Source organism: Equus przewalskii, chromosome 2, assembly GCF_037783145.1.
Source record: "Equus przewalskii isolate Varuska chromosome 2, EquPr2, whole genome shotgun sequence".
NCBI classification, from domain to species: Eukaryota; Metazoa; Chordata; class Mammalia; order Perissodactyla; family Equidae; genus Equus; species Equus przewalskii.
In genome coordinates this window covers 87,703,966-87,731,200 of record NC_091832.1, presented here as the reverse complement: position 1 = coordinate 87,731,200, position 27,235 = coordinate 87,703,966, and the positions used below count along the sequence as shown (strand labels likewise).

The window sequence follows — 27,235 nt, the reverse complement described above, 5'->3', positions numbered from 1 at the left end:
GACCAGGAGAGGGAAAGGGGCCGAAAAGCTCCTCCCGCCAACTCCAGCCCTCCCGATTCTTCCACCCCGAGGGCGAGGGGCGGGCCGGGGCCGGGGTAGGGGAGGCCCTGGAAGGGGCCCCTCCCTTCTCACCTCCCGCAGCCCACTCTTACTCACTTGCTCTCGGAGCCTCAGCTCGGCGCCCTGAGGCCGGAGTGTTGCGGAGGGGCTGCGGGCTGAAGAGCCGAGCCGGCGGGAAGCTCCTGGCCGCGCCCTCGCCCCCAGCGGGCCTGCGGGAGGACCGGGGCCGTGCGCGCCCCCCGCCGGGTCCCGCGCCCTCGAGGCTGGCTCCGTAGGGCTCGGCCGGCCCGCCCCTCCGTCCGGCGCCGCGGGCCGCGGCCCCTCCCCGCCGCATCCCGGAGGCCGGCGGCCTGGGGGACGCGCTCGCGCCGCGGCCGCCCCCTCCCCTCCCCCCAGCCCGGGCGGGGGCGCGCGAGAAGCGGTGACGTCAAGGGGCGCGCGGTGGCAGCACCTCCCCGCGCGCTAGTTAAAAAGAAGAAGAAAAGAGGGAACGAAACATGAGAGGCTGTGTGAGAAGCTGCAGCCGCCGGCAGAGAAGACCTCAGCATCATCTAGAGCCCAGCGCTGGCCCTGCCTCCGCCTGCCCCGCCGCCGCCGCCGTCGTCGTTTCTGTTCCTGCTACTGTCTCACCTAAACAACTCCCGTTACATGGACAAGTGAACCTCTGTGGCCGTCTTCTCCTCCTCTTCTTCCTCCTCCTCTTCCAACTCCTTCTCCTCCTCCCACTTGCCAGCCGCAGCAGAAAGCCCCTAACCCAATTGACACTGGCACAACTGCAAGCGGTGTCATCCGCACAACTTTATCTCGCTCCTTGGGCTCCCCTAAGGCATTGGACCCATCGCCTCGTCTTTTATTTTTCGCAAAGTTGCATCGCTCTACATATTTTCGCCCCCGCCACCTCCCTCTGCCTCTCGAGCGTCCTGCCGCCCCGCAGCCTGCTCCTGGAGCTGCGCCCTAGTGCCCCTGCTGGGCAGTGGCGTTCCCCCCCATCCTCCCGCGCCCAGCCCCTGCCGCTCGGGGCAGATGATGCTGAAGATGCTCTCCTTTAAGCTGCTGCTGCTGGCCGTGGCTCTGGGCTTCTTTGAAGGAGATGCTAAGTTTGGGGAAAGAAGCGAAGGGAGCGGAGCGAGGAGAAGAAGGTGCCTGAATGGGAACCCCCCGAAGCGCCTGAAAAGGAGAGATAGGCGGATGATGTCCCAGCTGGAGCTGCTGAGTGGGGGAGAGATGCTGTGCGGTGCCTTCTACCCTCGGCTGTCCTGCTGCCTGCGGAGTGACAGCCCGGGGCTAGGGCGGCTGGATAACAAGGTAGGCACGCACCCGCCTCGCAGATGCGAGATTGGCAGGCTGGGTGGGTTCCCTGTGGCTCCGGCAATGCTGGTGGCCGTAAGAAGGGCAAAACTTGTTTGGGGAGTTCTTTTTGATAACTTTTGTAAAGCGCCAGCGTGATTCCGTTGTGTGTTCCTCTGGGGTGCGCAGATACCTCTCCCGCCCCCAAGAGTCCGCGGTCGGGATGCTGTGCAAAACTGCCTGTCTCAGAAAAGAGAGGCTTCTGCGGTACCCGCATTCTGGGCTGGGTAAATATTTTAAAAGAATCACGTTTAACAGTGTGTTTGGGATCTAATCGGGCATTGGCTGTGGTAAAACTGTAAATTAAGGTTGACTGTGGCTTCCGGTTTATTTTTCTAGGGCAAAAAGATTTGTGCAGTTTTCTCCACGTGCTCGGTTAGGGAGCGGATTGAATCGTAAAGGATGTTGAAGCATGGTTGGTTTATGATCCCCAGCCCCGTCGGAGGGGGTTGTCTTGCATTGCAATAGTTAAAGAGCGAAAAGGAACTCCTGGTACTCCCGTTAAAACCCCGAAAAACTAGCGGAAGATTTTACTGGGGCGTATTTATCACGTAAAACTGAGACGATTCTCCGTCTCAGTGTGTAATGCTTTGTAACATTATATATTCAAGCTTCCAATGATAGTTGTCTAGGAAGAGCTCTAGAAACTTGTTTCAGGAGTAATGGCATTTATATTTTCCTTATGTTAATCAGTTTAAACAAATATGAAAATAATGTTGGTTGAGTGAAAAGACAGGCTTATTTTTGAATTTGCAACATCTTTCTTGCCTTGGGGCGCAGTAATGTGTGCTATCTACTGTACTCAAGGAAAGACTGAGGGATCACGTCATTAACAATCACTGCACGTGAAATAAACAATCAGGTGTCTTTGCTCCCCCACCCCTTCCTCATTTTAGGTTTAATTAAGAATTCCTCTGTTACAACACTGCAGTTGTCAAGGTCTGAGAGACTTGGAAAACTTGTGCTTCAGTCTTGCTGGCCCAGGCATAATAAAAAAAAAAAATACCCAGGCTGAATCTAATTTTTATGCTCAGTTCACGGTAGATTTCACTCTATTCTCATGTAAACAGCTCCTACGAATCAACATATGTGTCTGGGTGGTATCTCTCACTTTGTTTTGTAACAAAAAGCCATATTGCATCATTTAATTTGCTCAAGTCATGCAAATAGGAAAAAATCAATAGGACAAAAAGGGGTCGACTTATCCTCCTCCCCACTAAACTGCTGCCCACACACAGAGTCCTGTTGCTTATGGCAAAAGAATAACAACAACACCATTGTGTTTGTTAGTTGGTTCACTAATGGGTGAAACTAGAGAACATCATTCTCTTTCAGTCCCCAGCTCTGTCCAAATGTTCATGCCTTTTGAGGGAGCATTTGTCCAACTCGCTCTATTCCCAGATGAGTGAGAACTGTCTTGCTGCAGGTTTTCAGCTGCAACTCTCTCTTTATTCTTACCATATGCAGCAGTAGTCTGAGATTCAGAGAACAGATATTCCAGCGTTTTATTCCAAACAATGTCCTTAAGCTCCTGTGTTGTAATTGAATTAAATCTCAAAATAGCTACATTCTCATCATTTGCAGGGTTTTACCAGGAGCCCCAAAGAACCAGGAAATTCAGAGGAAGGTTTAGAAATATTTGCCATTAAGTTTCCCTGTGTGCAATGTATACCATGAGTATACCAATGATCTGCAGACCCCTGAACTTACAAGAACAGGAGGAATGAAAATTTTGTTCTTATCTAGATAGAGTGGGGAGCTAGGGGCGGGCGGTACTGAGGGGAGTTATAACCCTTAAGAGATGTTATATAAAAATTTTTTTAAAGAAATCATTCTTTAGGAAGCAATCTGCCACGTTAGCTATCCACATTCCTTTCCGTTTTACGTGCTTCCAATCTCCAACAAACCCCTACTCATTTGGAAAATGTGTCTGAATTAAATTTGGTACACTAGACTTTGCTGGTTCCATTACAAGTGGTTTATAAACCAACAATACTCAAATTGTTCAAAACAGAGATTTGATATAGCTCTGCATATGCATTTTTGACCTATATTAGTTCTCAGGTTTTAATAGTTTTTAAAACATGTTATTTTATAATAAACTTCAGTGTTTCCCTTTTTTCCCCTAAGCCTTCCTGGCTTATAATATATGTTAGGGTCTTATTTCATAATGTGTGTACAGGAGAGATGATGGCTATTTGAAAGGGCCCTTTTTTGTTTATGAAAAAAAATTTTTCCCCAGAAAGCTGTCTGCAACTTTTCAGGAAACTATAGGAGTAGCTTTTTCCTGCGAGAAGAAACTTCAAAACAAATAGATAGTAGCAAACTAGGTAGGAATATTGAGCATGCTCAGCAGTGCAATTAAATGCAATTTCTGGACCAACACATTTTCTTTAATGTAATGAACTAGCATTGAGTTCAATTCTGTAGCCATGGTATTATGCTTTTATATTTTAATTTTTTGTATATTTTAAAAATTTTGTGTATTGTAACAAGATGGTTAACTACTGTTATACATGAGTACTGCCACAATTTAGAAAGTTGTATTGTCTCAGCAATATTTTTTGCAGCTCCTAAATACAACATGCTAAAAGAATCTAATTCCCATTAGCCAAATTGAATCCACAATCAACTGAAACACCCCCATTTCTAAAACTTAACTTGTAGCCACAGAGGCATAGAAGCTCTCTCTACCTTGGGTGGTTTCACAGCCGAAGCTGTCAAGGAATGGGTGAAAAGTAATTGTTTTCAAGTGTGCCCTTTTACAATCATTTGTTTGCTCTGGCTCTTTCAGGGACAAAGGCTATTGTCGAACACATCCAACTAAACAAATAACTCATCCTGGGGTCCCTTTAACAGCTGCCTTAGGACAATGATCTATTTACATATTAGCCTAAAATTGAAACTGAACTCTTTAATGACATAATCCAGCACCATAGTCCAGAGACGCATGTGTTCTACCCAACAGCTGAAGAACCTTGTAGGCATATGATTTTTAGAAATAACTTTTTGTGTACCAAGTGATCTTAAGGCGACATCTTAATATACTGTCATGTATTTTCTCCTTTTGTCCTCTCATCAGACCCATGTGGGTGCCTTTTTATCCTCTTTGTTTAGTTACTTGATAAATAAAGAGAAATACAGAAGGTCTCTGTCACCCATTTTACTGTTTGTTGATAAGCTATAGTTGTAGGGCACGCTTCCCCGTGTCTTCCAGGATTTATCTTACCTTTCTTCTATGGATTTTACTTTCATGTGGCGAAAGATTAAAGGATGACCTGCCAGATGTTATAAATTAGTCAGCAACAGCCACAATCATTACTAGGCATGCTGTAATAATGTTTCGAAGTTTTACATGATGTCCAAAGTATATTTAGTTTAAACCACTGTAATTTGATGGTTTCGTGTATGGCTTTTAAAAATCGAAACAGGAAATTAGCTTAAATTTCTTCTTAAGATTGATGACATTGTCAGACATAAAGTTAAGGACCTCTGTAGACACAGACACATAGGCAAAATAGAAGAAAAAATATCCTCCCCACACCAGGACTCATCTGTCTAAAACAGTGTTGCAGCTTGGACTGAGTCAGCTTAATTGACTTCAGTAAGACTATTGGTTCATTGAAACCAAAGCCAGAATGATGGCTCTATCTATCTTCAAATAGGTATTTACACTGCAGACCTCACACAGAGCAAAATGTTACCATCCTGCTGGGCCGGAACAGCATGAAACTTTACAAAGAATAATATTATACTTGATTTCAGATAATTTATTGAATCCTATTTCTAAAACTTTTGATGAGAGATCTTGTGGCCAGGACACATTCCAAAAATTGTAAAAGACAAAATTCTTTAGGCACTAAAATCAGGCTCTTCCTGGATAGCAGCTGGGAGAGTATACGGGGATCATTTTGTTTCAGCTATAAAAAGTGGGAGCGTGCATATTCTCCATAAAACCAAAGGTAATTACATTCCGGTTTTTCAGCCAGCAAAAGAGGTGGCTTCAGCATCCTGTAGCTGTTTTGTTCTTAGTGGACTGCTGTATGATAAACAAACCGAACAAAGTTAGACAGTATTAATATTGAATAGATCTGGTGAGGTCTGCCAGAGTATGGACAATAAAAGACATTTAAAACATTCTTGGAATGCAAATTCTAAGTGTCTGGTGTATGTTTCCTTTTAGAAAACCTTAACCATTTAAGCAATTGTTATTTAAGTAAATTGATAAAAATTAAAATGTAAATATAATTGTGATTAATAAAAACTTTTCTGAATATCATGAATAGTTACAACACATTATGTGTGCATATATATATTTTTCCGAAATAGGGTAACTTTTGTTGGACTTTAAAGTACTACAATGGTGAAATTTTAGCATGCTTGTGTTCAGTGATTTTTTTTAGTTGCCTTGCTCTTTCAGATCCAAATTTTGTGATCATCTAGATTACCTTTATCCTAAAAAAATAGAAGTCATACAATTTAGACAAATTAGAACCTCAACTTGTGAATGAAATGTTTGCTTTAAACAATGATCTAGAGTTTAAAATGTTAACTTCAGTTCATAGTTCTAAAGAAATAATTAAGTATAAATATAGTTATATAAACTGAGAAAAGGTATAAAATTCAACCCCATTATAGTGTTTTTTAATATGAAAAATCAATGCTTGATTTAGATAGCACTACATTTCGTGTCTCAAATATTGTGCTGATTATTATCTTATATATTTATTAGAGGAGTTCCTGAAGTCAGTTTTTTAAAGTTAATACTAGACCTGGAGACCTATTTTATCTACCAGTTACTAATCTCAGTGAATCAGTAACTCCCAAATTGGTCTTGCTGAAGTAAAAGACGTGATGCTGTATAAATAGGGATAAAACATGCAGTTTTTCATTAGAACTCACTAAATAGTAGACAAAAGCACTTTTATTAAACTCTCGTGTTTATTCATGCATATAACATACCTGAGGAACTAGTTAGAAGGTTTTTCCTGGCTCTAATGAAATTAATAATAATAATTGGTCTTAAACCTGTTTTATTCGGCTTCAGATATTTTTATAGAACATGAAAGAGAGAGATTTCTCCTTTAGAAAACTCTCCCTGTGCAATACATAGATTGAAAATTAATTGAAATTAGGAAAATATAACTTAAGTAACATTTTTGAGAACATAATATTAGGAATTTCAAGAGTGAAATAGATTTTCACCTAAAGCACAAATACGCTATGTCTTAAAAACTTCTCCTTTGCATACAGTTAGATAAAGGTGTTTTGGAGTTTCAAAGTTAAATATCAGTCAGGATACAACTTGAGGCTGAGTAAAGTGATAAAAGAGTTAAAGGATCTAAATATAATTGAGTTTAATTTTTCACACCTGAAAGACAGGTGCACGGATTTGATTTGCAAGAGTAAGAAGCGTTTTCATGCATCTCTCCCTCTGCTTTTCCATCCCAACGCAAGAGACTGGACTGTATCCTCATAAAGGCGTTCTGTATTCTGATAGGAGAATTCTTTTCAGACAACTGAATTGGCTAAATTATACTTTTCTACTTATGTGATTACAAGAAAATATAGCTAAACCTAACTTCACACCACTAAAGAAGTGTGTTTCTGATTTGTGGCTTTCAGATATTTTCTGTCACCAACAACACAGAGTGCGGGAAGTTACTGGAAGAAATCAAGTGTGCACTGTGCTCTCCACACTCCCAGAGCCTGTTCCACTCGCCTGAGAGAGAAGCCTTGGAAAGAGACCTAGAACTTCCCCTGCTCTGCAAAGACTATTGCAAAGAATTCTTTTATACTTGCCGGGGCCACATTCCAGGTAAAAAAATGGATGAAGGAAATAAACTACTGCAGAAAATCCTTACAAGAGACCTGTTCTTCAATGCTTGCTTACAAGGGTGTAAAATTTATCTCGCCTTTCAAAATACCTGTTTTTACTTGATAATTAACCTTTCTAAATTTGTGACCTTTTATTGCTGCTGAAAGGATTACTGTCATTTCAGTCTACAAACGGTATGTTGTTTTGATGAAATGTTTTGCATCTCTTGTTAAACGGATCATACAGTTGGTAGTCTTTACACACACTGGATTATCAGTACAAATTTCTTGTTGCTGTCTTCTTTACCCATTTGCATCAATGTTGAGACAGCCTCATCTTCTACACAGCGGATATATAAATGCAGACTGTCCACTAACTTTTAAGGTATTTCCTTAAGTAAAGTATGATTAGAAATCCAAAAACTAACACCTGACAAAGCACTTTCACGTATAATGACTGATTTGCTCCTCAAAAACCCTGTGAAGTAGGTAGGAAATATGGGGTCGTCTCCGTTTGACAGTTGAGGAAACGGAGCACAAGGAGAAGTGAAATGTTGTAACCAAAGTTGTGCAACGAGAAGGTGACAGGATCTACATAGAAGTTCTTATGCTACAGTGTCCCAGATATACCTGGTCACTATCATATTTTGGACCCTAATAAACATATAGATTCCTGGGCATTGATTAATTTTACTATCAAAAGTTTGTAAACTCTGGTTATTATTGCTTTGGTTGGAAGAATCAACGTAGACGTAGAAAAGAATTTAATGAGATAGATTCTGTTTAGTTAGGCAAATCACACAGAAAGAAATCCACAGAAGCTAATAGTTTATAAAACTAAATAGTATTGAAGGAAAAGACAAGCTCTTTAAGAACTGTAGGACGCGCTTGGAGAATTTTTTGTCATTGCTATACCATTTTACTTTTCTCTCTGACCCAGAAAAGCGTAGAATTTTTTTGTATTTTTTTATAGAGCTCTCTTAATAACCTAAGAAAACATTTTGACTAGGGTTGCTTGCTTCCTTTGGTGTACCATAGCACATATCTAAACCCATTCAATGTGAAAATATTATTATTGTCTTTATAAACTACAGCCATGTTTCTAAGTCTTTCTTAAACCAGCTGTTTCTTCCTCTTTATCACATTCCCCAAAGTAAAGTAGAATAGGTCACAGTTGCCTAGATGGCCTGCCGAGAAGTGATAACAGATTAGGTCCCATAAAGGTTTGCTGCAGATTTCAGGTCTTGAAGGGTTGCCTTTACTGCTGTAAGTTGAAAGTGATACCAACATAGTATTTTTGTCTACCTTGATCTACTTGAGATAAATACAACTATGCTGGATTGAGGGACCTGTCTATGGGGGTCTTCATGTATCTGAAGTTATTTTAGCTTCCAAAACAACCAACAAAAAGCGATATCCATTGAAAGAGAGAGCGCAGCAAACAGCTCAGGAGCCAGAACTGCAAGCACCTCGCTCCCCAGAACAACATATGTGGTGACGAATGACAAATTTATTTTTCTACAAAGTTTGTATATATGTAAAACTGCTGAAGTGCATCAAGATGTCAAGTGCTTTTGGTGGCCACCCAGGCTGCCTTGAAAGATAACCAGATGAAAGCCCCACTCCAGTGGTGGATGGAGCAGCGAGGGGGCTTTCTAGGGACAGGCTAGCAGGCTTTAGCAACAAGCAAAGGGGGCTTCTCTGCATCCGTCAAATGCTAATAATCACTCTAAATGCTTGTCCCCAAAGTGAGCTGTAATAACACACTCTTTGTATTACTTCTGTTGATCAATTTGTTAGCCAGACTGATCCTTGGCATGTAGGTTCCCATTCCCTAAAGTATGATGAATACGACGGTAATCCTCCCCTCAGCCCTTGCCCCCAACACAGAAGCCTCTTTAAAGTTCTAGAACACTCATTTTGCAAATACTCATTTTTCAAAAGTTGCTCAAAAAGCAAATTTATAATGTTTTTACCTTCTTAAGTCTACTTAATGGCATGGTTTACTTTCCTCTGAAGTTCAAAATTGTGAAAAACAGCTACTTTGTAGTTCTTTTTTATAAGAAACTAGTCAACATATCTTAACTAGTCTCATCCTTCTGCAAATCAAAAACTTGAAGAGGACGTTACCCTAAGGGATGTATTTTGCTGAGAGAAGGCTAATGCTGAAAGGAGTTGGGAGACAGAAAATAATTCCAGAGACATCTTCATGTTTTCCCCCATGCCCGCTACATAAAGAAATAAACGTATAAATGACTATCCCTTTGCTGTCCCGTCAAAGCTTTAAGAAAGCGCCAGTGGCTTTAGAATAAGTATCCTTGAAAGATAACTACTTTCTAGAAACTTTAATTCAGAAATATTTATGGTCTATTTACGCAAAAATGAGAAAAGTTAAAAATCAGTGTAGTGAGGTTACACCAGTGTTTTAGTAATCAAAATATTCTCCCGTTGTGAATTTACTTAGGGAAATAAATTCTTAAAACTTCTAAAAATACCAATGTTTCATTAAAAAGACACAGGAGCTCCTTGCTCAACACCACAGGTCTTTTCTTCTGCCTGAATTCTGATGGGCAGAACAGATGCTTTGCTTTCTCTAAGTGGTAGCATAATACACTCTGTGGAAGGCATTTCAAGGGACATCTCTTGGCCTTGCTTCTTCCTTTACACTCATTATCATAATGATTTTTATCACTCAGACCGTCATCTCCTCAGCTGTAGGTTATTGTAGTGTGAAATGTCTGCATACAATTAGTTCAATTGGTTTAATCCTGTTGCTAATGAGGCCAAGGTCAAGGGTTTGATTCCACTGAGTTTCTCTAGTCCATAGCCACTCCTGACCCCAGTCAGATATCTTACATATGTGTCGTCTTAGTCCCCCGGAGAGCAGACCAGAAGGAAGGGACGGACACATCCAAATTCAGTACCTCTGCTAGAAAATGTTCTCGAGTGTAGGCCTTACTGACAGTGGGTATTTTCAGTTTTTCCTTATCATGATGAACATCATATATAATGAGGAAAAATAACTTTTCTCCTCTATCATACATGCTGAGAGAAAAGCTAGAGCTTAGAGTACTCCACAGAGGATATTTATTTCCATGTCAGTATTTTATAGGGTGCTTTGTGGTATAGTAGGACCGGGTTCATAATCCAGGAGAATAGTTACGGGTCCAAGACATTCGATAAATTATCAGGAGTAAAACAAACAAACAAAACAAAACAAAACAAAAACCAAACAGCTGCTGGAATAATCAGCATACCGCCATCGTTAGTAGACTTGATCATATTATGATGATCCAGGGTGAGCTAGGCACCCACCTTCAGTAAAATGCTCTTCAATCTATTCTTCCAAGCAGAAGGGTGCCATTTAGTAAATTACATCTTCCCTGGCAATAAATGTTAGCCCAGTGTCCTGAAACCAGATCCCTTTTAGGTCTTCACAGCAAAATATGTCTTATTCATCACTGTCCCCCAAATTGAATTATTTAAGATAAAGTATTAATAAAAGTATTAGATATTCCCATTCAAGTATCATAATCATAAGAAAAATGCCCATGTTTTTGTGTAAAGGTCCTCTGAGTTGGCTCTCTCCTTCACACTTATTCATTTAGTCTAGATTCTGTGAAAAGCTAGGGGTAATTCATTGTTAACATTCTGGGTTTTTGTTTTGTTTTGTTTTTTCATTTGCTAAGAGAGCATAGTACCTCTGGAGCCACAGAGTTTATGAATCCACCCTCATTAATCTTCAGATGTTCCACTTGAAAATGATTTCTCATTTCCTCATGTTCGTCCCCAGCTAATAATTCGTTGTAAAATGGAATCAGCCACCAGCATTGTTCATTAATTTCCCCTTCACATGGTATTGGTTTGCAGACTGTAATGCTAGAATACAGATCTTTTTTTGAAAACGCAGACTCGAAATTTCTTCGGAATTGCACTTTGAAATTTTCCTGTGACCCTGCAGGCAAACATTACATTAAAACAAAATTTCTCATTTGCACGTTCAGTTATAAATATATCCAGAGTATGACAGTATTCCTGCATGCATAATATTGGCATGGAGATCTTGCCGCCTGATGGTAAATATATATATATCTCTCCAAAAAAAGATCTAGCCCCAAACTGCGAAAAGTTTGATTTAACAACTCAGTTTTCCTTCTCTTCTTTTTACCTCAAGCAGACTTGTTTAACACGCCTAGGCGATTTTCATCCATATGCTTAGACATTAAAGAATGAGGAATAAACTTATCTTTTGCCAACAGTGAATTGCTGAAGATGAGTAAATGCTGCTGCAGCCTTCATTCTGCTCCCCAATTTCTAATCCCTGAATTTTTTCAAAGAAAGATAACCTCCTTCCAGCTGCCTTGCCCCTCCCATGGAGCACCCTTCCCAGCTGCCAGGCCTCTTTTTTCTGTCCCCGCCCCCAACCCCCCCCCCCCCCCCACACACACACACACTCCCATGGACATCTGCTCTTACTTGCCTGGTTCCCGAAGAGAAGATGTTTCCCAATAGCCTGGTTAGATATTGGCCTTGAAGAGTCTGTCTCAGAAATTTAGGGGTGATGCATTTCATCCAAAAGTTAAGTCAAGATTCTAAGACTGGTTTTAGGTATGAGGGGACCTACGTCAAGCTCACAGAAAATAAACTTTTGATCTTTTATGTTTGCTAGATAAGCTTCATTTGGTTGTCCCCAAATTCTTGTTCTTAGAAATCCTTGCAAACCTGCACCCGTTATACAATTTCTAAACTTCCACTCAGTTACTAGATGCCTTTATCACAAAATTGATGGTACCATAATCTGATTTGTTAGGTAAAAATCAAAACATTAAACATAATTAAAGGATGAGGTGTAGGAAAAATTCACCTACATATTTGAAAATGGAGGCTGTATTATTAGCATCAATTCAGTGCTGGATCATTGCATAGTGAGTCAGTCATTTATTATAGCATATAATGACCTTGCAATATTCAATAGATTGATTATTCAATCATATGTGAGTGACAATATGGTAAGAATTGTAAAACGACCAAAACTGGCACCTGATTGTCTATCTCTTTCTTGATTCTAAGTTGTCCTTCTTAGGAAGTTATTGGTACTGTAGGAAAAAAATGCTGCATGGTGATCAGATAAGTTTACAAGTGCAACATATGGTAATGGGGAAGCTTGAAAATAGAGTCAATGCAGTAATAAGATTAATGCTGAGTTTGTATCATGTGTATTTCAAATGAGCCTTTTAAAATATCCAATACAATATGATCTCACTTTTACTGCAATTCTTAAATTTTGGTTAAAAATGGAAATCCCAAGCCAAAAAACTGTTTTTCTTTCCTTTTATTTTATTTAGTTTAAGATTATATCTTTTGTCAGCACCCTGCATAGTGGGGATGGCTCGCACCGTCTCTTCATTCTGGTCTATATATTTATAGTTGTCTATATATTTCCCTAGCATATTCGTATAGTTTCTAAAAATTCTTTTCCTATATTTAATCTTTGAAATAGGGTTTTCTACTATGACACCAAGTATTTCTAATGAGTCTTTTTATGTTTTTTTAAAGGTTTCCTTCAAACTACTGCTGATGAGTTTTGCTTTTACTATGCAAGGAAAGATGGCGGGTTGTGCTTTCCAGATTTCCCAAGAAAACAGATCAGAGGACCAGCATCTAACTACTTGGATCAGATGGAAGAATATGACAAAGTGGAAGAGATGAGCAGGTTCATAAAGATAAATACTCGTTAATCTTAAAAAAAAAGCCCAAACTGACAAATCTTGTGGTTTTGACAGTCAATCAACTGTCTGTGCTTATGTCCAGCAGCTGTGTCCTCCAGATTTTTTTTTTTTCCTGGTAGTTTGCTTCTCTAAAATCATATTAGTTTAAATGCTTTTAATGTTTAGGCTACTAATCTTCTGTTATGAGCTTGGCTTCTCTATGATTCATGTGAATTTTGTGAATATAGTTTTAAACTTGAATTTTATGATTGTTATTAACTTAGGGTGCTGTGGAAATATTCAGCACAATTATTATTAGCAAATCAGGGTTTTATAAGTAGATCTTAGATCTTTCTCTCTGAGTGTCTTTCTGTAAGGTTTAATTATTGTGAGTAAAGCTAATTTAATTATTGTCACTGGAAGATGAGATATTGAGCTTAGAAAATTTTAAAATACATACATGTTTTGATTCTCTCTTTTACTTTCTTAGAAGGCTCTTTTGTTTTTTTCCGTTGAAAAGAATGTAAAAGAATCATATTGTGACCTTGGGTTAGCAGCCCTTAATGAATATCAAAAACATTGATGCCTAGAGGAAATATATTTTGAAAAGGATGCTAAATGCATCCCTTACTTCCTTCATCTCAAGAAAAGCTTACTGGTTTTCTTTAATTTGTTTAGAAAGCACAAACACAACTGCTTCTGTATTCAGGAGGTTGTGAGTGGGCTGCGCCAGCCTGTCAGCGCCCTGCATAGTGGGGATGGCTCGCACCGTCTCTTCATTCTGGAAAAAGAAGGTTACGTGAAGATACTTACCCCTGAAGGAGAAATTTTCAAGGAGCCTTATTTGGACATTCACAAACTTGTTCAAAGTGGAATAAAGGTTGGCTTTTTAAATTTTATTTATCTTTGCTCTGGCTATGTTGATTTTGTTTTAGTGTTATCCTCACTGGAGGTATTTCTTTGTAATAAAAGAAGGAATATTTAAGGAGAAAATAAGGAGACAACATAAGGGAACAATAATTATGGCAACTGAATCGGGACAATGACATTAAATTTTTAATGTTATTTGGTGACTATTAACCAGTACAATCAGATTGATATTTTGACATGCTTTCCCCATGTAATTTGCACATTTAAAATAATTCTTGGTTTTATAAAGTATTTGTTTAAATATTGTTTAACAGGCATAATACTTAGAATTGTATATCAGCATTTGCTACTAGAAACAAAGAGGTCTTTTGGTTATTTTGGCACTTGCAAATCATTCTTTTACTGCATCTGTTTTTGAGTCTGTGTCATAAAAAATGCTCCTTTTACTGTGACTTCCTTGTACAATGTTTTTACAGGTAAGTCAAATATTTTTATCTATAATTGGCCATCTTTATAATATATAAGCACATCTATTGCCTTCTTTTTCAATTCTCCCATTGGAGTTCTCATATTAAATAATCTAGTAGGTATACAAATAAAATTATTTTGAAGTTTCTTTCACAAGAGGGTAACACAGTACAATATTAGCTGTACTAAGCCGTCAAGCAAATTGTCGCATTCTAAAATTCAGACACATTTAACAGCTCATGACTATTTTAGAATGAAACAAAATATCTGCATAATTTGGGAAGAACTGGTTATCTTTTTCATTTCTTGACTAGAAAAAAAAATCAAAGGAGGATTTCTACCCTTCTGCTTATATAGAAATAAACTCCTTCTTGCTTTGTTGAGTTCTACTCAAAGGTAAGAACGTCAAAACCAGAAGAAACAAGTCAGAAAACATATAAATATATTCCTGATATGTATCTATTCAGTACCTACCATGTAAAATAATTAGAATACAAGGAGTGCCTCATTGTTGGGACCACCCAACCTCAGGCTCATGTTTTGGCAGCATCACCAAGACATGCTGCCTAAGAGAAGTACCTTATGGTATTAATGGTCCTTTAAGGAAAAGGACTTTGGCATCAAGACACAGATCGTTTGGAAAATCTGTTTAACTCAGTATTTTCAACTTTCTCCCAATGAAAGTTTTCATTAGAATTCACGGCAAATAATCCAAAGTCTCTTAAAATGAAGCATTAGTGTTTTGCATATCAGAATTCAAGAAATACGTTCTGAACTGCGTTCTGCTAACTCACTGCCAGTGGTACCCAATGAGCAAAGAATAAAGATGCAGCAACAAGTGCATTACTCACCAGCAGTGTGTTTTTCTTAATTATGAAAGTGCAACATGCTCTCTATAAAAGAAAAGAAATTGGGGAAAGTATTTAAAAATTCATCACCTATAATCCCGTCAATGAAAGAATATCACTATTAACATTTTGATACACTTTCTTCCAGTTTTTATATTAAAATTAAATCAAGTTTTCCTGACTATAAAGGTAATACAGGTCTCTATTAATATGTGGAAACACACCAGAAGAACATGTTTTCTTGTAGCTTTTTTCCTAAGAAACTTTAAAATAAAATTGAAATCAAGTCATATATATATCTTTTTAGCCTTCTTTTTTCACCTAACAATATGTTATAACTACGTTACCAGATTTGGAAACTTTTCTCAAAAACTTAGTTTTTCTCTCTTTTGAGTGTTCCATTTCCCTATTATGAGACATTTAGGATAACTGCAGTGTTTTTATCATTGTAAATTGTGTTATTTCTCATTCTTGTCTATATTCTTTAATCTGATCATAGATGACTTCCTTAAAATTCATTCATAGAAAGACCATCACTGAGTTGAAGGAAGTACACCATGATATACATTGCTAATTTGCTCTAAAATATAATATATTTTCAAGTATTTGAAATAATAATATATGATTTTCAAATATTATTTTAGTAAAAATGTTGGTATTAAAAAGATATAAATGTAGGTGAAAGAAATGGGCTTAGAATACTTGAAAATTTTGTTGTGAGAAACTGGTGTTCTTATTTCTACTTCAATTTAACTGCCAAAAGAATGTCTCCTTTTCAATTAGAGTGACTTCAGAATCCCTCTCTTTTAATTTATGCCCATTCATCGGGGTATGGAATGAAAGTTTATCTTCTCCGGCATTGAGACGTTTCATCATGCAATAAAGTTGTACAGACCAAGTTATGACAATGCCATGTTCTGCAGGCCTCTAGAAATTCTGCAGAACCCCTTTGACCCTGCTTTCCCAGGAGAGCTCCAGGGCTGCTGGGGCTTGAAATAAACTCCAAAATCCATTGTTCTACAGATGTGGAATACATGATTCTACAGATGTAGAGTTACAGAATATGACATGTTTTGAAGTGCAGTATTTTGAATTGCCTTAGTATTTGGCACTAGGGATCAATAAGGTAGGAATCCATCACATGGATATTTGAGCGTATACCGTGTAGTGAATAACAAGACCACATCCTTATCCCCCAAGTAGGTTCTACTATAACTGGCCTTTATCTCAGTCTCCATGGAACTTCTGTCACAAGTCATGGATTGAAAGTGTTAGAAGAGGCTACTGTTGGTGTGGTGGGGCAGATGCCAACACATTCGTGAGTTGACCGTTCCATTAATTTTTGGGGTGTGCCCCTTAGAGACTCCTGAAGTCAAAATACTTTCACAACAATTTCACAGTAATTTTTTCAGCCTTCTTGATATATGAATAGACAGTGTGTTCATGGCAACATTCTATGTTTGTTAATCATTTTGCATAAATAATGCAAATAGGAGTTTTCATAAATTATCATGTATATTACTTATTCTCTATTCTTTGTTTGAAAATCCTAAGAGAAGGAAAAAAGCTATTTTAACAGACCAAAGTATTGATTGCAATACTGAGATAATAGAATTAATAATGTATACTAAACCTAACCTTCATATCTTTGAAATGAAAACAAGACAAACCACAGTGACAGTCCCCCACAATATTAATTAATGACCAGTATGAGTATATTACATCAGACATAAAGATGAATTCCTGATTATTAGAGTTTCTAAAGACTAGTGCTGGCTATAAGGGAATCTGGATTTCCTTTTCTGCTAATTGTCAATTAAGAATTGACGGTGATTTCTGTCACATGGTAAAGGACTGACCTTTTTGTGGCAGGGAGCTGGATTTCGTTGAGCTCCTTAAACCTCAACCAGCTCTGCTTCTTATAGCGACCATCAAAGAGCCAGTCATTCAGGGAACTTGGACAACTCCTCCCTAAATGGGTCCTGACTGAAACTAAAAATATAACGTCTTGTTTTTAAACACCCAGATTGTGCTACTTATATTGTAGGAGATTTCAGTATCCTGTGAGCATAACTGTCTACGTTTACTAAGCAAAACTTATATGCAAAAATGCAAAGCACAAAAAGTAAGGAATTGACTTGTTTTTGCTATAAGAAATAAATCGTGGAGTTGGATTAATGGAATAAATTCTGTGCCATATGAATTAAAGCTGTCATTCCATTAAGGAAGAGATGATGCCATTCACAACAGCTCAAATCCTAGAAGACTGAGCTTTGTGAAGTTGCCAAGTAAAGAATGAGTCAGAAATATGTTTTAAAAATATGTAGTGATTTGAGAGATGTCTGGCAATAGTGCATTGTACAAGCTAACCACTAATACCGACACTGTAAAGAATGGCTCAGGTGTCCAACTGGTGAGCAGACTCTCAATTAATCTTCATTTTGTGTGTATGTATGGGGCGGAGGTTGCATGTACATTGTTTGTTGCTGCTGTTGTTTTATCCCAAAGAGAGAAATTCCAAGATACTGGTGATTTGAAATCTTTCAGTTGAGCTTATATCTGAATTTTGAATCAGAACTTCTGGCAAGTGCTATAACCAGCTTCATCTATTTCATCTATCTGAAGTCCTTGGGAATGATAGCCCAGAGGTTCTCAAGAATGGCTGCACAGTATAATTGCCTGGAAACTTCAAAAAGTTCCATGGCCCAAATGAAACCAGAATATCTGGGGTTGGGATCCAGGCATTGGTATGTTTTTATAGCTTCTCCAGGTGTGATTTCAATGTGTAGCCAATTTGAAAACCACTGGTCTAAACTAAGCCAGCCCCTGGGTCAGTTAGAAGTTGAATGAGACATGTTTGTCTCTACCCACTCTGTGCCCAAGTCCTGTTACTGAATGACCACTGAGAGCAAATGATTGGACACCAGTTGTCATTTGTCGTGTACCTTTTCTTATTTACTTGGCCCACGCATATTACTTGCGTACTTGGAGAGAGGAGAGAGTTAACTCTCGCAACATGTAAGATTCTTGATATAAAGTTTTGAAAAATGATATTTAAAAATCTTAACAAGTAATTCTAACTGGACAATTGCTTTACCCATTAAATTTTTGTTGGCTTGGGGTTGTTGTTTTTTGGGTTTTTTTTGAATCTAGTATTCAGCTAGTTGGCAAAACTTACCATTTTGTTCCAAAAATATGTAGTTTGCTATTAGATCTGAAAACTCTTGTAAAAAATGGCAAGGACACCAGAAGTTACTCTAGTGTAATTTTACTAACTTCCCCTGACTTCCAAAGATCTGAAAGTCAGTCTTGGCTTTGCATATGTGCAGCAGTAGAGACAAGCCTGCACCTGTCACCTACAGGGTGGCCTGTCAAGGAAACCAACAAGCACCGTTCTCTGCCACTCAGTTATCATGACCAATGAGAGGACGGAGGGCTCACAGCCGCAGCAGCCCTTTCGGCTTGCAGTGTGCAGGAGACAAAGCTGAAAGACTTGTCTATCATTGGAACAAGTGTGACTGGACTCCTGTCCCTCTCTATCTAGTTGGATCCTCATTTCAAAAGATGCTTTTCGAAGCAGTCCTTTTACTGGAGGAGGAGAGGACGTAAGGCTGAAAGCTGCCGATTGTCCGGGTGACTGAGCCCATTGAGGTGGGGCTCTTGAGAGACAGCGACCCGGGCGCCCGGGAGCCACAAGAGCATGTGGAGAAGGACGCAGGGTGCGCCGGGGCAAGCCCTCACAGGGCAGCCTCTGATTTCACATGCTTGTAAATCACACGCATAATTATGAGCATCGAAAGTTTAGTGAAATCCAAGTGCTCGTCAACCCGTTGGAGCTGATGTCCTACTTTTCTGAAGTTTGTCACAGACCTAACTTTTCACATTTTCCTCTCTTTAATCTGTGATCTTATAGCAGCCCATGAAATGTTAGTGTATTTTTTGTTCGAGTGAAATGAGTGAGAGCAGATGAGAGAAGCAATTTACTTTTCAAAAGTAGTATTGGAAACATAGCGTGCACACATATACATATGGTGATGATTCGGCCGTGTATCAAATCCCTCCTGAGGAAAACTGTTAGAACTCTGCTTTTAAGCATGCTTTAGTTTGGAAGAAAGCATGTGTTCAGCTGAAAGAAAGCAGCAAAATGTATTTAGTAAATATTACAATAGAAGATTCACTATTTGGAATATTTTTGTATACTTGACATTGTAAAGATTTTTGACCTATCAGATTACTGCATTAGACATTAGTAAACCTCAACTAAGAGAGAATTTCTATAGTGGTGGAAATAACCATTAGATAAATTCATTCTAAAAGTGGTAGAGAACTAATTGAATAGTCTTCTCCAACACAAAAACTTTAAAATGCCTTTCTTTTTTGGTAGTTTAAAATTCTGGATCCAAACTGTTGTTAGAATGTTAACAAAACGTCAATCTGAAAGTAAAATTTTTGACTACAGTTATTTTTTCTATCAAGGTAGGAATGATATAGTATTGAACCCAACTCTCTTTGTTTTATTGAGTGTTGCTGACACTTTACGTCAAAATGCCCTGTATGCTCTAAAAATTTTGTTTTTCATTTTTAAAGAAATTTAATCTCGTTGTAAACCTACTGTAGATGTCCACAGAGAATTTATTTTTTGTAAAGCAAAAAGTCCCTTGGTCATGTGAAATAATCTCAGTGTAATTTTCTGTTTGGTTAGATCAGTTTTCATTTCCGGTGTTCTTATTTCTTTATTTTGGCATTTGCCATTCTCTTGATAAAACATTTTAGTAAATATAAATGTGCATAGATATAGTAGCTGCCAGTATAAGCCCATTTAATCTATAACTTATTTTTCCTCACACTGCATGTTTTTACTGGAGTGGTGTATGCGATGTCCCTCCAGTTGAGTAGAGAAAGGCCTGCCTTCTCCTATATTTGAGGCCCCATAAGTCACAGCTGAGGTGAGGAAAGTTTTCACATTAATGTCTTTATATTTATCTAAGATTTGAAGGGTGGAGGAAATAGAGCCTATAAATCTCAGAAGTCCAATGGTAATCATTTAAAACAAGATAAAAACTAAGAAGTCCAGACTCTAGAGAAGGGCTCTGCCCCCTTTCAAAAGCATCCATCTGAATGTGGCCCCCACCACCTCACTGTATCTGCCTAGAAAGAAGAAAGAGAAGAGCTATTGGGGATATCAGTTGGTATTGCTTTCCAGTGGCTGTATTATCTGCTAGCAAGGAAATAGTGGGCATCACAAAACTATCTCTAAGTGGTAGAAGGTAGTACAGCACTCTCTTTTAGAGACATTCAATAGCTCTTCTTTCCCAATACTGTGGTCTTCAAGCAAGCCATGTTGTTAGCAAGAATACTCTGGTCTTCTTTCTTGCTAATCATAGCCACCATTTTTTTAAGCACTTACTTGGCTGAGCCATTACATAGATTACCTCTGTCATCCTTACAGTAACAATATGTGGCAGGTATTAATATCCCATTTCACGGATGAAGAGCCTGAGGCCTGGAAGTTAAGTAAACTGCCCAAGATAACACAGCTAGCAAGTCTCAGAGCTGGATTTCCAAGGCAGTTGTCTGTTGCCATGCTCTCAACCACAGTGCTCTGCTGCTGTATGCTTCTGATCAGCGGCACCGCCTAGGAGGAAAAACCGGGGACCTGTTCAAGAAAAAGAGATTGGTGACGGTGGGTGTTATCGCCCTCCGTGCAGCTCATCCTTGCTGGCAGGACAGTGAAGCTGAGGGCCTAGGCCTAGCGACAAGCTTACAGACTTGGGTTCCAGTTACTGCACCCACACCGTTTGCTGGTTGTTTGGCTCTGGGCAAGATATTTAACCTCTCTAGGCCTGGTTTCTTCATCTGCAGAGATAATAAGGTTGCACCTAACACTTTGCATGCACGATGTCACCGGAATCTGAAGTCCTTTGTAAGCATTAGCTGTTATCATCATCCATCATACTAACATGAAAAGGGGGAGAAGCCCCCAGAATGACTCACAAGCTGCAGGGGCTAGTGGTGACTCTACTCTCTGGTATTTAACAGCCCCCTTAGTATGGGATTGGATGATAATTTATGAAAATTCTCTGGTAGTGTTAGCATTATTCCCACCAAAACTGTATGGCAGTCCCATGGAAACAAAGGTATAATGATGTATGTGTGTGGGTTTTCTTTAATTCAAAAAGGTAAACCTAGAATATATTTTAATTTAAATGTATAACTAGAGAAAGACAGCACCTTCGTTTATACAGCATCACCTTTTGACATTGGGTGTATGGCATTGCTACCTACCTCATTATGCAGAAGCCCCCAGTTCTGGAGTTTCTCAGAGCATATGCCTCACGATGATGAAACACAGAGCAGCTGACCCATGAGTAGGCAGCAGCTTTTCATCAGAACTTTCTTGCTTTCATAGTAGTTTTTCTCAACCTGGATATTAGAGTAATGTAGGTCTTTTTGTGTGTTTATTTTGGAACATGGTTTGTGTCAATCTGCCATAGAGTTAATAAATTGTAGGATTTGCAAAGGAAATATACTGGGACTGAAAACTAAGAAGGCACATATTTTTGCCCACTAGTAACTATTGCTCAAAGCACAGATCTAGAATCTCAGGATTTGGGAGGGGAGCAATTGGGCAAAGTTGCTATAAAATTAACATGTAATGTCATGATACAGACAGTGTATTACTCAACAAAGTTTTTTTTTTAAAAAAAAGAACAGATCAGTAAATTGTACCATGAAGTCAAGGAAGAGAGGACTTTAGAAGAAAGTTTCAAAGTTTCGGCAACCACTATCAGTCTATCAGTGAAATGTGCTGAGATCAGGTGCAAGAATATATAAATGGAATGATCTCGGCTACCTCCCTCTCAGACCCCAGGCTTCAAGAGACACTTTTCCTGTCATGTTAACTCAATATTTTACAGAAAGTTTCCTAAATCTCTGAGCATGACTGCCCTTTGGTTTGTGTCTAACTTCCTAAGACCAATTTGAGGAGTTTGTTATCTATACGTTTCTTTCGTTTATATATTTATATAATCAATATATAGAGATAATTATTTATACATATATAATATTTATATATAATAAATATGTTATCAATTACTACAATACATCTTAATGCATTTGTTGGTAATACTCATCAGTTGACATTTAGTTATTTTAAACTCTGTGATTATATTGAACTATTACAACATCAAGGTGGCCAGAACTGGGGACATTTCTAAAGTGTTTTTAAAAACTAGATCACTGCCTAGAAATTAAAATCATCTTTGGACTTTCCAATCAAAATATGCTTTGAAAAATAAGGTGCTATTTATCAAGACTATTCTGTAATGTGTTGTAATGAGAAAAGCTTGAAAAAAATCTTCTTTCTAAATCGTGTAATTTTCTATCCCAGCTTGACTTTGTGATACCAGGTGACAGTGCATATGGTCACAGTGGCTCTCAGGAATTACCATCAAAAGGGAGGTAAAATTTGAATCCTTTTTCTAGTGAACTTCTTTTTACTCTATCAGGGCATGCCATATACAATTTAATTTTAAATTCATCCATCCATTCATTTTAAAATGTTGTACAAGTCCATAGGCCTAAACTTCAAATCACAGAAAATCTATAAAAAATAATTATTTGCTTAAGATAAAATATATGCTAGTTACTCTATCACACATATATATAGTAGAACAAGAACAGAGAGAACATCAATGAATTTGATCTAAACTAATTCCATCATTGCTTGTAGTCAAAATTATTTAATCTGATTGTAGAACTAAATAACTAAATAAACTAAAGCTAATAAAAAAATAAATCATTATGACAAAGGATCTTAAAGGTTTATATATTGCCACAAAATTCTTGACAAAAGAACATTTCTTTCAAATATTCAAGTATTGAATATTCTGGCTTTCTCTTTACGAGTAACTTAATTCTTTACCTTTTTAAAAAAATATTCTAATAAGCTGTTTCTAAACCAGCCTCTTATCCTAAAGCACCTTTGATCCAAATGGATCATGAACTTAAATAGAATGACATCTGTCCTCCGGCTATTTCTAGATAGGGAAAACACATCTGTTCTAAGAACCCGCAGCCAACAGTGTGAAACTGTTCAGAAGAGATGCTTATAAAAGGAAAAGACTGTGTATCCAGGGTGAATGGAAAATGCTTGGAGTTGGAAAAAAATTAGGAAAGCACTGCTCTTAAGAGGATAAAAAGATAACCGAATTTAATTCCCTTTAAATTCTTAGCCTTTCTCTGAAAGATTTGGTGCTGAGTCTCCCACAGTGCAAACAGCTTTGTGGAGGGATGTGAACACACCTGTTCAGGAAAAGTGAAACAAAACTTGAACTGACTTCCCTCCACACACAGGTCACCAAACATCTGTCATAAGTTATCAATTACCAGCTTAGACTGGACTCCAGCCTGTGACCTGAGGTTGAGAAAGCCACGTAGCTCATTCTCTCTTACCCAGTCTGTGGTTTTTTTCCCTGTACCACCATTAAAGCTTCTGTTTAAATCTCCAGGGGTTTGGAAGATCAGATTGACCTCATGACATTAATAATGGATTTACGCCCAGGGTTTCTATGCACATCACCCTGCGGCTGATCTTAGGATATTGTGACTTGCAGTAACGGAGCCAGCTCAAGAAAGATTTACCCAATAGTTGGCATAGTTCCTTAATTGCACAAGTTTCTTAATTGCAACTTAAAGACAGTGTCTCCTTGTCTAAGGAAGGTTGTGTGTGTGTGTGTGTGTGTGTGTCTATTTTAAGATTCTGGCTTTGGTAAAATGTCAATACATATAAAACTTCTGCACAAAAACAAGGAAGAAGTCTTATGGGTGTGGCTGCCAAGGTGAGCTTCTTCCCTTGTAAATAGTTAATTATTAGAGGTACTACTAAGTAAAACTTTGGGTGACAGCATCAGTTGTCAACATCTTTGATCCCTAATGTGTCAAGGTCCTATACTATCCCACCTCAGTTGGGTGTGTGTGAGAAATGATCGCTGCATGGCTGTAGCTCTCACCCACTGCCAAGACAACGACACCAGTTTGCCAGTGATGTGTGACTTGGAGCGATCTGCTTTACCTTCTGGGATCTCTGCGTCCTGATCTTTGAAATCAGAAGACGAGGCTAAATGATACCTTAGGTCCTTTCTAACTCTAGAATTCTGTGAAATAGAAAGGAGTGCAAGTCTCCAACTGTTTCCAGGAGAATCATGGTAAAGAAAGGGGTCAGTGTGACTCAGGCACTGGAAACGCCGTGAGTGCCCAGGCTCAGAGTGGGGCGCTTACTTTGCTTTATTCTGATTTTTTTTTCCTTAGTACTGATACAGAAACCCAGTCAGTGTCCCCCTGCGCACCCTGCCACATTACAAATAGGTGCACTCACCTTTCTATATGGTCACCATTGCTCCAGTTAAACTTTTAAAAGCTGAGTAACTCAGCATGAAGTGAGACTTCAGGTTTCAGTGAACAGCAGGATCATGTCTTTAACATGTGGGGATCACAGGGTGATAAGTTTTCAAACCTGGGTTTGAAGGTGAAGATACACCATGACCTTGAAGTGGGCAGGCGTGGTGTGTTAGCGGGGAGACCAGTATAAAGCTGAGTGAAGGAAGAGGAGAATAATTTTAGGAAATAAAGTATTGGAATTGAGCATCTCCAAATGGGTGGGGTGTGCATCGCCCCAGTGTGCATCAGATAATGTAGTAGCACCTTACATGTTCTACTAAGGTCTTTGGCTTTTACTCTGAGTTTAATAGGAATCATTGGAGGATTTTGAACAGAAGAGTGACGTGATCTGACTTCAGCTTTTTAACTAAGATCAATAGCAGCCATGTAGAGGGTAGATTAGTTGAGGCAAGAGTGGAAGCAGGGATATAGGGAAGAGTTCTGACTTCTAGTCCAGCTCTGCTATGAATGTGCTTTGTGCCTGGGGTCCAGTCATTGACCAGTTGAGCTCAACTTTTGAGGATAAAGTGAGAGGATCAATAATAGCTGAGGTTCCTTTCAGGTCCAACTTTCAGTGGGTTAATATTTGTGGTAGAAGTTTACCTTATTAAACGTAAGCATTTGTACACATGGTGTTTACTGAATTTGTACCTTCTTTCCCATAAAGTGCAAATTTTGAAACTCAGTACCTTAGCCACACAGGACATTTAATGGGTTCTGGTGAAAGGGTGTAAATTACAGGAAAATATCAATTGTGGTAGTACAAAGAAGAGGGCTCATTCTGTACCAATTGTAAACAATAATTCATGAAAATGGTAACCACAACTAAAGACTACTTGTGTATACACACACCCCCCCCCCCAAACGTTCCTCCTTGGGAAATGCACATTTAAATAGAGAAAGAGGATCAGGTAATTATTTTTTAAAAGGATAATTACACTTGGATTTAGATAAGAGGCCAAAATCAACGTATCCTAAAGTCAGAGAGGATTAAAATGATGTCAGAATACAAAACTATGGACCTCTAATAAGGTAGATATGCATATGTTGTTGTAGGGAATTTCTAACTATTTAAATCATAAAATAATAATCTTACTTATAAAATACCAACAATTCATTCAAAAATAGAATATTCCCAGATATCCTCAGTGCGTTTCTTCTTTGTTGTGGGCAATGGAACCTCATTTACTAATCAGTCTTTCAGGCTATAAATTAAGCTGGCAAAAAACCATCTCCTTTTCTACCTGCATGTGAGTCCACAAAAGTTAATTTGGTTGTGGAGAGAGTAAACTAGATGTGAAAAATTGAAAAAGGAAAGAGGTTAATGCTTGATCATTTTACTTGCACATGTAAGGATTTCCGTGCTCTGTGTTTCCTTGAGAGAAATCCCATGGTGCCAATTAACCTAACTTATTCCAAAACAATTCTCTGTTTGGAAAGAATAATTTTCATTGTGGGTGTTCCTTGAAATTGTATGCCTCATCCCCTGTTATTACCAAGAAGTACCAGCTTCGTTTCCATGCGCTGTACAGATTAGAGCCGTCTCCCACACACAGTGTCAGATAATCTGTTTTAATTTTATCCAATGCACACATATTTTAACCTTTAGTAATTTTTTTCAATGTGGAAAAGTCATCTCTACCTAATGTGAAACCAAATATTTCATGTCAAAATTATCAAAAACACTAAAAGCAGGAGATTTGTTTTAATCAGGAAATAGCTTTTCTTGCAACAATTTTAAAATAAGTCCAGTTTCTTGGCTTGGTTTAAATAGTATCTTCATTTTTCTTTGAAATAATGTGAATGCCTTTTTCCTCCAGTGTGAGACAAAACTGGACTAGAAAAGACTGAAAAGGATTTAACTAACATGGGAAATGCATTCCCCGTTTTATTAGGCTGTGCTGTCTATTCGGATTTCTGGAGTATTTTTTTAAAACCTAATAAATCAATTAACCAATATTCATTCTAAGATTTAATTTGGTGAATAGAATATATGTGCTTTTCATCAGGGCACACATCTTTTTTAAGTCTGAAACCACCACACACAAAGAATTTAATTCTGACAGACATTTGTTCTCAGCATAAATACTTTAGGGCCAATAGTTGTCCCCACTTAATCATGCTGCTTAAAAGTGAATTCCAGAAGACTTGAGGCCCCAAATGACCCTGGTAAGGTGAGTTGTCAGTAAATTACTTTTATGATGTGCCCTAGGGAAGCAGGTCTGCTAGAAACTTGGTAGGGAGCTGGCCCCCTCTTGCCTGTAGGGGGATGACCTTTAACTTTATCTAACCTCTGCATTTCTAATTCTAAATTTCTGGGAGGCATTTAGTCACATTGTTGGATAGTCGGATATCATATTAAAAGAGAGACCTCTCCTGTGCCCGTAAGATAGTTTTAGCCACACGTTTGTCATTAAACTTCAAGATGAAGCATGCCAGTAAGCTTTTTATTTCTATAATTTAATTTCTAATACCAAACATTTCATGAGTTGAAATATAAATGAGTTCAAAACAGATTCATAGTTAAATTATAACTGCCTTGGGTGACATTTGGAAAACACAGTAGAAAATGTAATCCCTGTAATTTTGCTAATTTGAATTTATTGTGGCACTTGAAAATTGGTGAGAGCCATTAAAGATGAATGAAGATATTGCATCAGAATGCATTTATTTTTTTCA

General features: G+C 38.4%; 1 protein-coding gene across 3 annotated transcripts in view; it reads left to right on the top strand.

The window, feature by feature from the left end:
• The first annotated feature begins 366 nt into the window (after nt 1-366).
• The window catches only part of HHIP (hedgehog interacting protein), a 90,311-nt gene continuing 63,442 nt past the window's right edge, over nt 367-27,235 (top strand). For all 3 annotated transcript variants that reach the window (XM_070608906.1, XM_008524790.2, XM_008524789.2), the window contains exons 1-4: nt 367-1,365; nt 7,033-7,225; nt 12,781-12,937; nt 13,611-13,812. In XM_070608906.1, the coding sequence (XP_070465007.1) occupies nt 1,084-1,365; nt 7,033-7,225; nt 12,781-12,937; nt 13,611-13,812 (834 nt within the window). In that variant the 5' untranslated portion in view covers nt 367-1,083. The remainder of the gene's footprint in view (nt 1,366-7,032; nt 7,226-12,780; nt 12,938-13,610; nt 13,813-27,235) is intronic.